This window comes from Littorina saxatilis, linkage group LG12 (assembly GCF_037325665.1).
Source record: "Littorina saxatilis isolate snail1 linkage group LG12, US_GU_Lsax_2.0, whole genome shotgun sequence".
NCBI lineage: Eukaryota > Metazoa > Mollusca > Gastropoda > Littorinimorpha > Littorinidae > Littorina > Littorina saxatilis.
This window is the reverse complement of record NC_090256.1, coordinates 60158564-60170738: the sequence shown is the minus strand read 5'-3', so window position 1 is coordinate 60170738 and position 12175 is coordinate 60158564. Positions and strand designations below refer to the sequence as shown.

The window sequence follows — 12175 nt, the reverse complement described above, 5'->3', positions numbered from 1 at the left end:
CTCTCTCCCTCTCTCTCTCTCTCTCTCTCTGTGCGCCCCCTTTTCCTCTCCGAACTCTTCCCGCTCGCGCTGTCGGCGTCGGCAGACTGTGTGTATGCGTGTGTGTGAGAGAGAGAGCGGGAGAGAGAGAGAGAGAGCCAAGTTAGGGTACGAGAGAGAAGTAGACGAGTGTTTGTAAGCTACACATTCTTTAATACAGCACCTTCACGCATTAATAAAGTGATGGTGAGTTTTTCAGAAAGAAAATCAACGTTTGGCCTTAAAAAAAAAAAATCGTAATAGCCATTGCCCGCAAAAAGATTATGAATGATCTTTGTGAAACGTGCACACAGCACTGACCAACCCTGTGGTGTAATCATGCGTCTCTCTTGCAGACATGTTTAATTATTTTTATGAGCTCCTCAGTACACTCACTCCTTTCTTCCCTTGTTTCAGCCCATTCACAGACCCGGGTGTGATCATTGGCATCATTGTGGGAGTGACGGGAGTACTGGTGGTCGTGGGAGTCACAATACTCCTCTGTAGACTGTTCTGCTGCAAGGGCTCTTCTTGTAAGTACTGTTTTATTCTCCTTGATTATTAAGTGTGACACGTATAATTATATATATACACTGTATGTAACAACTTGCCAATGTTCACTTCCACGCCTGCACAGTTTTTGAAACGAGAAATATATGGATCTGTATTTGTTGACATTGTGTGTGTGTGTGTGTGTGTGTGTGTGTGTGTGTGTGTGTGTGTGTGTGTGTGTGTGTGTGTGTATGTGTGCGTGTGTGCATGTGTTTGTGCGTGTGCCGGCGCATGTGTGTGTTTGTATGTGTGTGTGTGTATGGGTGCATGCGTGCGTGTGTTTGTGTGTGCATGCGTGCGTGTGCGTGCACTGTGCGTGCGTGTGATTGAGTACATTAGTGCGTGCTTGCGTGTGTGACAAACCTGAGCCAGACCTGAGTTACCACCTGCACCATCACTGATTCTTACCTCCCTTTGCATGCACACCGTGCCAGTGATAGATCCTGTCCAGTGCAACCACGTTTGGACAATGTCATATACGTTGTTTGAGACTGTTGTCTTCCTACCCTAAATCTGTAACCTTTGGAGGGGTACTTTCCCCCAACGCCTGTATCTTGTTAAAGTGGATACGGTGGATACACCTGGATTTGAACAAAACATTGACTAAACTTTCAGACCATAATAACGGCAGATCCCCCAGAGAGGGAGGGAGGGGGGTCTACAGCCAGGTGACGGTCTTTCAGGAGCAGAGTGTTTAGTCCTCTCAAGGTACGCTCACAATACAGTGGAACCCCCCTTTAAAAGCATGGAGTTCGGTATTAATTTTGCTTGTATGGCTTTGCTTGTATGACTGTTTTGTCTTTACCCTGTATGCTTGGTCTTGCGTGCTTGGAGTGTGTTATTTTTAAGCTTTTGTGTTTGCTTGCATGGAGTATGCTGAGTATGCTGTGTTATGTAGATTGTGGGTCTTGTTCATTGTGCATGGTTTTATTATTAGTTATGTTAATTCTAGTTATTGTAAAGCGCATTGAGCATATATATGATTATGCGCTATAGCAAATGTCCATTATTATTATTATTATTATTATTATTATTATTATTATTATTATTATTATTATTATTATTAAAAAAACACCACCAAGAACATCAGGTGTAGAAAGAAGGGGCCTTAAAATGGGGGTGTATCTACAAAGGTATAAACAGGGCGGAGATGTAGCTCAGTCGGAAGCGCGCTGGATTTGTATCCAGTTGGCCGCTGTCAGCGTGAGTTCGTCCCCACGTTCGGCGAGAGATTTATTTCTCAGAGTCAACTTTGTGTGCAGACTCTCCTCGGTGTCCGAAAACCCCTCCGTGTGTACACGCAAGCACAAGACCAAGTGTGCACGATAAAGATCCTGTAATCCATGTCAGAGTTCGGTGGGTTATAGAAACACGAAAATACCCAGCATGCTTCCTCTGAAAACAGCATATGGCTGCCTAAATGGCGGGGTAAAAACGGTCATACACGTAAGAGCCGTGTGAGTTTCAGCCCATGAACGAACAAACAAACAAAGATTATGAACAGAAAGTATGAGAAAACCAGGTCGTAAAAGGGGAGGGGGGGGGAGTCTTAAATTGGCGGGGGGGGGGGGGGGGGTATTGTTAAAAGGGAGGTTCCACTGTACGTTCACGAGGGAGGTGATGGTGCGTACCGAGGATCAAGGTTACGTTCTCACAGGCATGCAAACCTAATTGTCATTTATAGGTTCAGATGCCTGTGAGGACGTAACTTCCCTTTGGCAGGGAGTTGTAAATCTCAAACCTCAAGACTTGTGATTTACGAAAAGAATAATTTTAGTTTTAGGTCTCATTCTTCACATTTCACTGAGCGGCTATGTATGGAGACACAAATGGCACAGTCAGACAGATGGACAGAGAGAAAGATAGACAGACAGACGAACGGAGAGACAGACAGACGGACAGACAGCAAAGCAGACAGATAAAGAAACAGAAAGGCTCACCAAGCATTGACATACTAACAAGCTAACATTTCCACGTATCAAAGGAACGACCAAAGGGAAAAAAACGCACACAAAAAACACACACGAAACAAAAATAACGTCAAAAGTTGTGTGGTGTCCATTCCAGGTTGTAGCTGCTGCGAGAGAGGAGAGCCATATCAGGAGTCTGGCCTTGTTCCACCCACGGCCGACAAAGACCACAGCAGTCCAGATCATAACCCTGGCAGCAGAATTCCCAAAGACCACCCAAACAGACTCCGTAAGACGGACAGGAGCAAGAACACCACGCTTTACAACCCACCAAAGTACGACGATCTTACTCAGACTAAAAATAGCAGCTGGAAAGTGCTAGACGTCAACAAATACATCAAGGAGTCCGGCGAAACCATCCCACCTGTTGATCTCAAGAAAAATTCCAAAGGTTCCACCGTGACCAACACAGGTGTGGACTCCCCTCGCGCTCTCAAATACGATTTTGACGATCTGGAAAATTCACCGGTGGTCTCAAGAAGAAGGAAAAAAGAACCGGTAGTCAAGTCTTATCACTCTCCCGCTTCGAGTGAAACGTACGTTGGAGACATTTCTAGAAGGGAGGAAGACAGAAAACCTTTTTACAGCCGAAGAGAGGAAGGTCCTAAATTAAAATTTATAATGAGTGAGTTTCCGTCTGGAGGTGATGGTTTTCAAAACAGTGGGTACGAAACACGCGACTCTGACTCTCCTCCGTACGGAGGAAGTAGAGGCGAGCTTCCGAGGGTACTACCGACCGGTGCAAAATACGGTCAGCAGACTTCCAACATGGCGTACCATCCTCGTGGATCAGATTTTGACGAGGACGAGATGGCATCGCGCCAATACAGCTACCAAAACCACAACCCTAACCAGCCATATGCAATCAAATCTGAAGGCGTCGGGGGTCAGCCCTACATTGAAAGCCACCAGCAACAACCACCACACAACCGTTCCTCCGACGAAACACACCGTCCCAGCCCGCGCGTGATGACGAATCCGAAAGAGACCTACTACAGCTGGGACATAGACCCGTCCTATGATGACGGTAAGCGGAGGGTTTGGGACAGCGAGGCAGGGTGCATGAGAATCATGACAGAGGCAGATGATCCACCGATCAGCTCCCATCATAGCAAGCCAGCTTCCGCTGAGAGGTATCCCAAGGCCGGTGCTGACAATCCAGCCTATAAGAAAGAGTCCACGGAAACTACAGTGTAAGTGTAAGTGTAAGTATTAGAGGGTGTTGATCAGCATCGCCCTGAAGAAATAGTTCATAGAAACTACTGTGTAAGTAGAAGAGGCTTTTTGGTCAACCTCGCCTACAAGAAAGAGTCCACATAAACTACTGTGTAAGTAGTAGAGGATGTTGATCAACCTTGCCTACAAGACAGAGCCCATAGAAACTATCGAAGCGATCAGAGAGATCGGTGGACAATGTTCACTATGTTCAGCAGCCTCGCCTTCCTCAGAGTCCACCAACACTACTGTCCAAGCAATTGGAGTAATTGAGCAGTCTTACGATGTTATACGCTACATACAGGAAACGAGCAGAGTCAAGACAAAGCGCTTAAATGTCGATTACTTCAGTGCAGATTCTTTATTTTTGCATTCCAGTCTTGCTCTCAACAGGAAGTTCCTGAAGACTTTTATGACAAAAGCAACAAGAATCGGTGATTTCTTGTTTGTGTTTACAATATTCAAAAGCATTGGTTGCGAATAGACTGACCTGTGATCAAAGAACCAAATATCTTGTTTGGCTTATAGTTTTAAAGCAGATGCCAAAATTGACTGACAAATACGTCATTAAAACTATTCCACAGCTGACCTTGACGCAAAAATGTGTAATTGCAACTATCCAGAGCTATTCTGGACGCAAAAATACAGAACTACAACTATTTCACAGCTATTTTGGATGCCAAAAATATAATATTGCTATTTCATATGTTACGTGGATTTCCATTGGTCAATTGGGCAAAACTGAGCTCAGTGCAAAAGTGATATCGACGACATTTCCGTCGATATCAGTTTTGATATCGACGACCTCTTTATTGCTTCCCCACTTCAAACACAAAAACACCTAAATTTAAAAACAAACAAATATATATGAAAATGTAATGATCCCAGAATTTAGTTGAGCAAGTGACTAAAGACTTTTTGAAAGGAAAGACATTTTAAAATACTGAAAAGTACAAGAAAAGAGTGAACAAAAAGAAATAATAATCAGAGGGAGGAATATATGGAACAGCCAAAACTGAGACAAATACTTTTGTAATTTCTTTACAGAAAATACAAAATGTCCAGAGAATTAGCAATATATCTAACATTGACTGACAGTGTGATGATATCTTCTGCCATTGGTCTGTTTCGACAGTGATATCAAAATCTTGACCTCCTGTCTCGATTTTGATATCACTGTCTCAACAGACCATAGCAGAAGATATCATCACACAGTCCGTCAATATTGGGTAGAATTGCAAATGTTTCACTGCTAAGCTTGGCGAAAAAATATTGAATTGCAAATGTTTCACTGCTAAGCTTGGCGAAAATATATTGAATTGCAAATGTTTCACTGCTAAGCTTGGCGAAAAAATATTGAATTGCAAATATTCCACAGCTAATCTTGATGGCAGCAAATTATTTTACATTGTGATTCTCATTACTGCAAATCGCAGCAATATTCTTATTGTAAAATAGTTATTGTATGGGTTTGCTCAAACTTTTGCTACATTGTTTGGTACCTTCAAAAAGAAAAAAGAATTATGTTGGCAAATTTAATGTATTTGTACAGTATGGAATTATGAAACGGCTTAAAATTTATGCATTACCCTTTTGGTTGTGGAAAACACTACAGCTGGTTTTAAAATGGATGGGGAAAATTGTCGTGAAGTGTTCTTGTAAATGCCTTATTGAAAGGATGTGTGAGGTCAGTGTGAGATGCATTTCTAACCAGTATGTCTCACTGTTTAGATGTTTACTAAGTAAGATTGATTTGTAAAACTGTTTTGATATCGATTTACGCAATTTTAGTATGCATTCATGTAAAATACAAAACAAATGTTGTTTTGATTTACATATACGTAGAACTAGAAGGCTCTGTTGATTTTTATATGTGTTAGACTTATGCATAACATACCTTTGAAAGTCTACAACGGTTCTCAGTTCGCTAGTTTAATTAAGAAAAAAAAGCCCCCCCCCCCTTTTTTTTTTTTTTTTTTACCCCAAACTACCATAGAATCGTATGTGTAACAGAGAGTTACACAGACTTAATTTTGATGATTTCTTTGAGTGATTTGATATTCCCACACTTTAAATATGTGCGAATGTTTTCTATTTGTTTGCCGGATTACATTTGCTGAATGAGGAAATCCAACTTATATTACTCTGGGGTCTGTGAACACACCTTCTATTTCTTTGAGCGAGTGGGCTGAGTGAAAAACAATACAAACCATCTGACCGTGCGTACTAAGTGAAGCACTGACAGACTGAGCTGGAAAAAAAACCGTTGCGAGTATGATGCTGTAGCATAAACGCTTTTAAAGTATTTCCAATACAGCGGAACCCCTATTTTACGACCCTCTGATTGACCCCCCCACCCCCTACCCCCCTCCGATCCCTCTCTTTTTAACGCCTATTGTATTCAAATGTCTGTACATAAATAATGTTTGTGAGTTTAACTCCATTGTTTTTAACCTGTTATTAAGACTTCGTCTCTGAATGATTTTCTCAGATTTGTTGGCGGTCTTAACTGAGGACTCCATCGCATAAAAGAAGCTTGCCATATCGTGAAATAATCTTGAGTATGGATTTTTTGATTTTTAGAGATGTGGAATGTGTATAGACGCACTGATCCTTACCAGAGACTATAGAGTATACATCTGTGTACTCTACAGTCTCTGTCCTTACTTCATTCGAATCTGAACTCTTCTCGCTCTTCGGGGTTACCCATGCCGGGGACACCCTGAAGCGTCCCGGTACCAAAGCGTCCCGGTACCAAAGCGTCCCGGTACCAAAGCGTCCCGGTACCAAAGCGTCCCGGTACCAAAGCGTCCCGGTACCAAAGCGTCCCGGTACCGAAGCGTCCCACTATAACGCGTCACAGGACTTAAACCTTGAATGACCTTGATTTGACCTTGACTTGACTAACCATATTTATTTTTTTTAAATTTAATCTTGACCTTGATTTGACCTTGACTTCACTGATTTTTTTAATTTTGCACAGACCTTGATTTGCTTTCGGTAAAAAAAAATCACTTTTTGTCCAACTTTTCCCCAACTTTACTTTAGATCTGTACTCACAACACACCAATTTGGAAATACTGTACCCGTGTGGACAAGTTCGGGGGAAAAGTCCGTAGGCTTCCGTTCACAAGAGGGATATGTCTGTTATCACACACGCTTTCTGGCTTCACTAAGCGTGAGCGTCGGAAAAAGTCTTTTCAGTTCTGCCTCCGACTTTTAAATTGTATCATTTGGGTTAATTTGGGTTTGTTTGGGTTCATTTGGGTAATAAAGAACGCTCGCGCTGGACCCGAGTACTCTTCAGACTGGCTCGCTCCCCCAGTATGAAAGTTTTTGTCTTGTGCACGTTTAAGACCAAGTGATTGCTCTGTGTGAATTACAGGCATTCCCTTTGCTATATAATACATTGGCATGCGAGCCGAGGATGTACGTGGTGACTGGTACCGGGACGCTTCGGCACCGGGACGCTGCGGTACCGGGACGCTTCGTGCCCTACTGCGGCGCGAGCGTCCCGAAGCGTCCCGGTACCAAAGCGTCCCGGTACCCCTAGCCTGTGACGCGTTATAGTGGGACGCTTCGGTACCGGGACGCTTCGGCACCGGGACGCTTCAGTACCGTACCGGGACGCTTCGGTACCGGGACGCTTCGTGATGTAACCCCAATGCCTCATAATCATGCACTCGGGAAAGACAGGTCTTTCGCGTGACTGCTGTAAAAGTAAAGGGAAATAATTCAGTTATTTTTTTTGTGATTTATACCAGATGATACCTAGTTTGATAAACATTGGTGTGTACACGTACTGATCACTACTTCATGTGCACAGGGTTTTTGTTGAGAATGTGAAGTCCGTGCATTTTCTTATTGTTGTTGTTGTTATGACGCTGTTATTGTACGATTGTTGCTGTTGTTGTTGTTGTATATTACACATACTTAGCAAATGTTTTAAACTTTTTAAAAAGGGCAAGCAGTTACACATGAGATGGAATAATGTAAGAGAATCACCGGAAAACTGCTTATGCAAATGAAATTTATTTGTTTGTTTTAATTTGTACGACTTATTTTGAAAGTTGTTCCAGATATATCTTCATTTAAGCAGAATTCCACGTTTTCACTGCTTCGCGTTGGTATGTTTGTTTATGGACGTCATTTTACACACACACAGAGCATAATTTGCTAATTGCAGGCTTCTTTTTGTGGAAATCTTTGCTTAGTTCTCAGTCAGCATTTCGTATTTAAAAAAAAAACACACACACACGGGTTGCAAATGAGACAGGATCAAGCCAGTCGCTGGTCATTTGAGACTTTTGAACAATTCAAGCGCTGTAGAATTCACTTCAGGAAGAGAGAAAATGTAAGTTTTACGCCCTCACGGCGAAGCCATTAGGGGCATGTTACACGGGAACACCCGGCTTTGTATGAAAATAAAAATGCGGGGGGGGGGGGGGGGGGGGGTGGGTGTAGACAGCTGGCTGCCGGCTGCTAGAGGAGACCTGAAATGGGCTAGGGACCGGGTTGGGTCGTCTTGGGTCAGTGCTGGAATGATTACTTTATTGGCTGTTGGCCGAACGGACACCCGGGCTTCATATTTTTGCATGCATGTATTCGTGTTTCCAAGGCCTGAGGCTTTCGCTGTGACCCTGGGATCTTTATCGTGCGCGTGCGTGCACACGGGGGTGTTCGGAGACCGAGGAGAGTCTGCACATCACTTCAGGGATGATGCCAGGTTATTTACCTACAGTATCCCTGGTTACAAATCTAAATCAGGTGATGCCTACTAAAGAAAGCCAATGGTATTTTTCTCAACTCGACAGGTGTTAATAACGGTTGGTCTCGACAGGCATAACAAACGGATGGTAATACATACATGTATATATAAGTTTTGTAAGGTTAGGTCATCGAATCAAAATTAAACAAATATTGTGATGTGATGAGTTGACGGAATTGTGTACATCTCGACCTGTATCTCATTATTTTAGTGACCGTGTGGTTCAAAAACGAGAGAGAGAGAGAGAGAGAGAGAGAGAGAGAGAGAGAGAGAGAGAGAGAGAGAGAGAGTGAATGTTAGTGTGTGTGTTAGTGTTAGTGTGTGTGTGTGTGTGTGTGTGAGTGTGTGTGTGTGTGTGTGAATGTGTGTGTGAATGTGTGTGTGTGAATGTGTGTGTGTGTGTGTGTGTGTGTGTGTCTGCCTGTCTGTCTGTATGTCTGTCTGTGTCCATGTCTGCGTCTGTTTGTTGGTTGGTTAGCTATGCATAGAAAAATAAATAAAATCGTCGCTAACTTCAATTGTATTTTTACTTGAAGTCAATTATGAGGAAATGATCTTAGGTAGACTGGAAATTGAAACGACGTGATCTTGTATACATGTATGCGTGTTTATGTATGAATCTACGACTTTCTTTCTTTCTCTCTCCTACCAGGATGAGTTTCTTAACTTTCAATCCATGTGTGTGTGTGTGTGTGTGTGTGTGTGTGTGTGTGTGTGTGTGTGTGTGATGTGTGTGTGTGCGTGCGTGCGTGTGTGTGTGTGTGTGTGTGTTGTGTGTGTGTGTGTGTGTGTGTGTGTGTGTGTGTGTGTGATGTGTGTGTGTGTGTGTGTGATGTGTGTGTGTGTGTGTGCGTGCGTGCGTGTGTATGTGTGTGTGTGTGTGTGTGTGTGTGCGTGTGTTTGTGTCTGTCTGTCTCTGTGTGTTTGTGTGTGTATGTGTGTTTGTGTCTGTCTGTTTGTGTGTGTGTATCGGTGTGTTTCTGCATGCACATCACTGTGTGCCAGGAAGCGAGTGTCACTGCGTAAGTCATGCTTTAGTTTTTGAGTCACTTGAGAAAAAGTGACTCTATGTAATCGGTCAGTGTTAGTCTGTCCGGCCGGCCGGCCGGCCGGCCGTCCGTAGACACCACCTTAACGTTGGACTTTTCTCGGAAACTATCAAAGCGATCGGGCTCATATTTTGTTTAGTCGTGACCTCCAATGACCTCTACACTTTAACGATGGTTTCGTTGACCTTTGACCTTTTTCAAGGTCACAGGTCAGCGTCAAAGGAAAAATTAGACATTTTATATCTTTGACAAAGTTCATCGGATGTGATTGAAACTTTGTAGGATTATTCTTTACATCAAAGTATTTACATCTGTAGCCTTTTACGAACGTTATCAGAAAAACAAGGGAGATAACTAGCCTTTTCTGTTCGGCAACACACAACTTAACGTTGGGCTTTTCTCGGAAACTATAAAAGTGACCGGGCTCAAATTTTATGTGAACGTGACTCATTGTGTTGTGAATAGCAATTTCTTCCTGTCCATCTGATGCCTCATATAATATTCAGAACTGCGAAAGTGACTCGATCGAGCGTTTGCTCTTCTTGTTGTATTTGATTTTCTTTTTTATTTCATCTTTGGTGCTCATTTGCCATTTGTTGTGTAATTTTTCAAAATTTCCTTTCGACAAACTAGTATTTAAAAAAAAGGGGTTTTGTGTGTTGCTCTACATTTTAATCCTTTTATTGACTCAACTAAGTAATCAAGAGAATCATGTAATGAGCAGTGTTAGGCCGCACGGCCGTCCGGTAGTCCGGCCGGCTGATCGGCGACAACAAATTGAACTCTTTCTTTTCCCTCGGATGTTTTTGAAGCAAGAGGTTTGAAACTAGGCTTTGATGACACTTATGTGGTTGACCATAGTCAAATCTCAAAGTTACAGCTTCAGTTACAGAGTCATGTTCCGGTCAAAATAGGGCACCTTATCGATTTCTTCAACGGGTTTGAAGCTAGAATTTTGAAAATTCACACACTTCTAGGGTTTGGTGACCTCCTCGGTGAACCAGTTGTGGTTGACCCTCCTCAAATGTAAACACGGGGGATAACCAGCCCTACACTGGGAAGCTGGTAGGCCTATAACACTGGCATTTACTCGATTCGCTCAGAATTTTCCCATTTTACCACGAAGTTGTTGATTTCTGTCTGGATTAAAGCTGAGCTACTGCTTCAGCGATGACTAACTTTGTTTCGAAATGCATAATATGTCGTAGAAGAATTGGCGTTTTCCTGTATTTCAATTTCAAAGACAGAAATCGTGGCGACAAACAAGTTCTATGTTTATTTAAAAAGGTTCTTGTTCAGAGATGACTCAGTTATTCTCCCGTATTTTTATTCAAAAGATCAAACAGCTGAAAGTATTAATTGTAAATTAAGATAAGAGATTTGTGATTTTAATGGCGACTTTTTAAAGAGACATTTGACAAAAGACACTTTAGGCCTATGCAAGTGCGGATTTTATATCGAACATTGCAAACACTTTTTATTTGACTGTCCATTATATGAGAATGTCAGATCCACCACTATCAAGACTTTGCCAGATTATAATAATATCACTGTTTTGTGTGTGTTATGTACGGCAACAGCGACAAGCTACTCAAAGCGATGTTTTATCAGATTCAGAGATTTATATTAGACAGTAAACGTTTTTGTTAAGATTGAATGATTAATGCTATTTTTTGTCACAAATTGAATTGATCTGTAGTGGATGCTCTCTCTCTCTCTCTCTCTCTCTCTCTCTCTCTCTCTCTCTCTCTCTCTCAATCTCTCAGTCTCAAACAAACAAACAAACAAACAAACAAACACACACAAAAATAAACAAACAAACCAAAAACAAACAAACAAACATACAAACAAACAAAAGCCAAGAAAAAAACACAAAGAAGAAGGAGAAGAAGAAAGCGTCCAACACCTCTGACCCTGTCTGTACATGAGTGTTTGAGAGATAAGCAACAGGTATGAAGCTGATAGCGCGACAGGCTATTGTCGGTGAAACATGGCACCGCCCTGTGATCTTACCTGTCTTCAACTCACGACGCCTTTGTGAGTCTGGCTTCATGCGAGTGGTGGTTAGTGATCTGAGGTGTCAACAATTCAGTGCAAAAAGACCTGTTGCTGCACTTACATACGATATATGTACTGACTGAGTAACGATGTGAGATTGGCCCCAGTGTTACATTAGGGCCTACCCCCTCGGCCTCGTTGATCTTGTATAAACTCCACACTGAACAATAAAACACCCTTCGATAGTACTGATGAGCGACCTTGGGTACCTTACATTCATGGGGCCAAATTTGTTCAACCATTTTTGTGTATTTAAACTTAGAAATTTGATTCATCCTAGTTTCCCTTCTCACTCAAGGGACGTAACCACTCGGTACACGTTTTCGAAGAAATCGAATTTTGGGGTGAAATCTATTAAATTTCACCACCAAGTTTCTTCACATGCAAGAAACTGACATGCTTTTCTTCCTTAAATAATTTCACTTCTTTGATTTTACCAGGAAACAACCTTTCAGTCTTGAGTATATATCGAGGGGGTAATGTGACACAGGGGCCAATCTCACATCGTTACACCGGCGCCGCTTTTTCGTGTAAGGTGAAAAGAG

The 12175-nt window shown here is 42.3% G+C and overlaps 1 protein-coding gene across 1 annotated transcript in view; it reads left to right on the top strand.

Moving 5' to 3' along the window:
- Window positions 1-7865, top strand: part of LOC138981414 (uncharacterized) — an 11377-nt gene extending 3512 nt beyond the window's left edge. The window contains exons 2-3 of the mRNA XM_070354330.1: window positions 436-551; window positions 2638-7865. Of these exons, the coding sequence (XP_070210431.1) occupies window positions 436-551; window positions 2638-3737 (1216 nt within the window). The 3' untranslated portion in view covers window positions 3738-7865. The remainder of the gene's footprint in view (window positions 1-435; window positions 552-2637) is intronic.
- Window positions 7866-12175: the final 4310 nt, after the last annotated feature.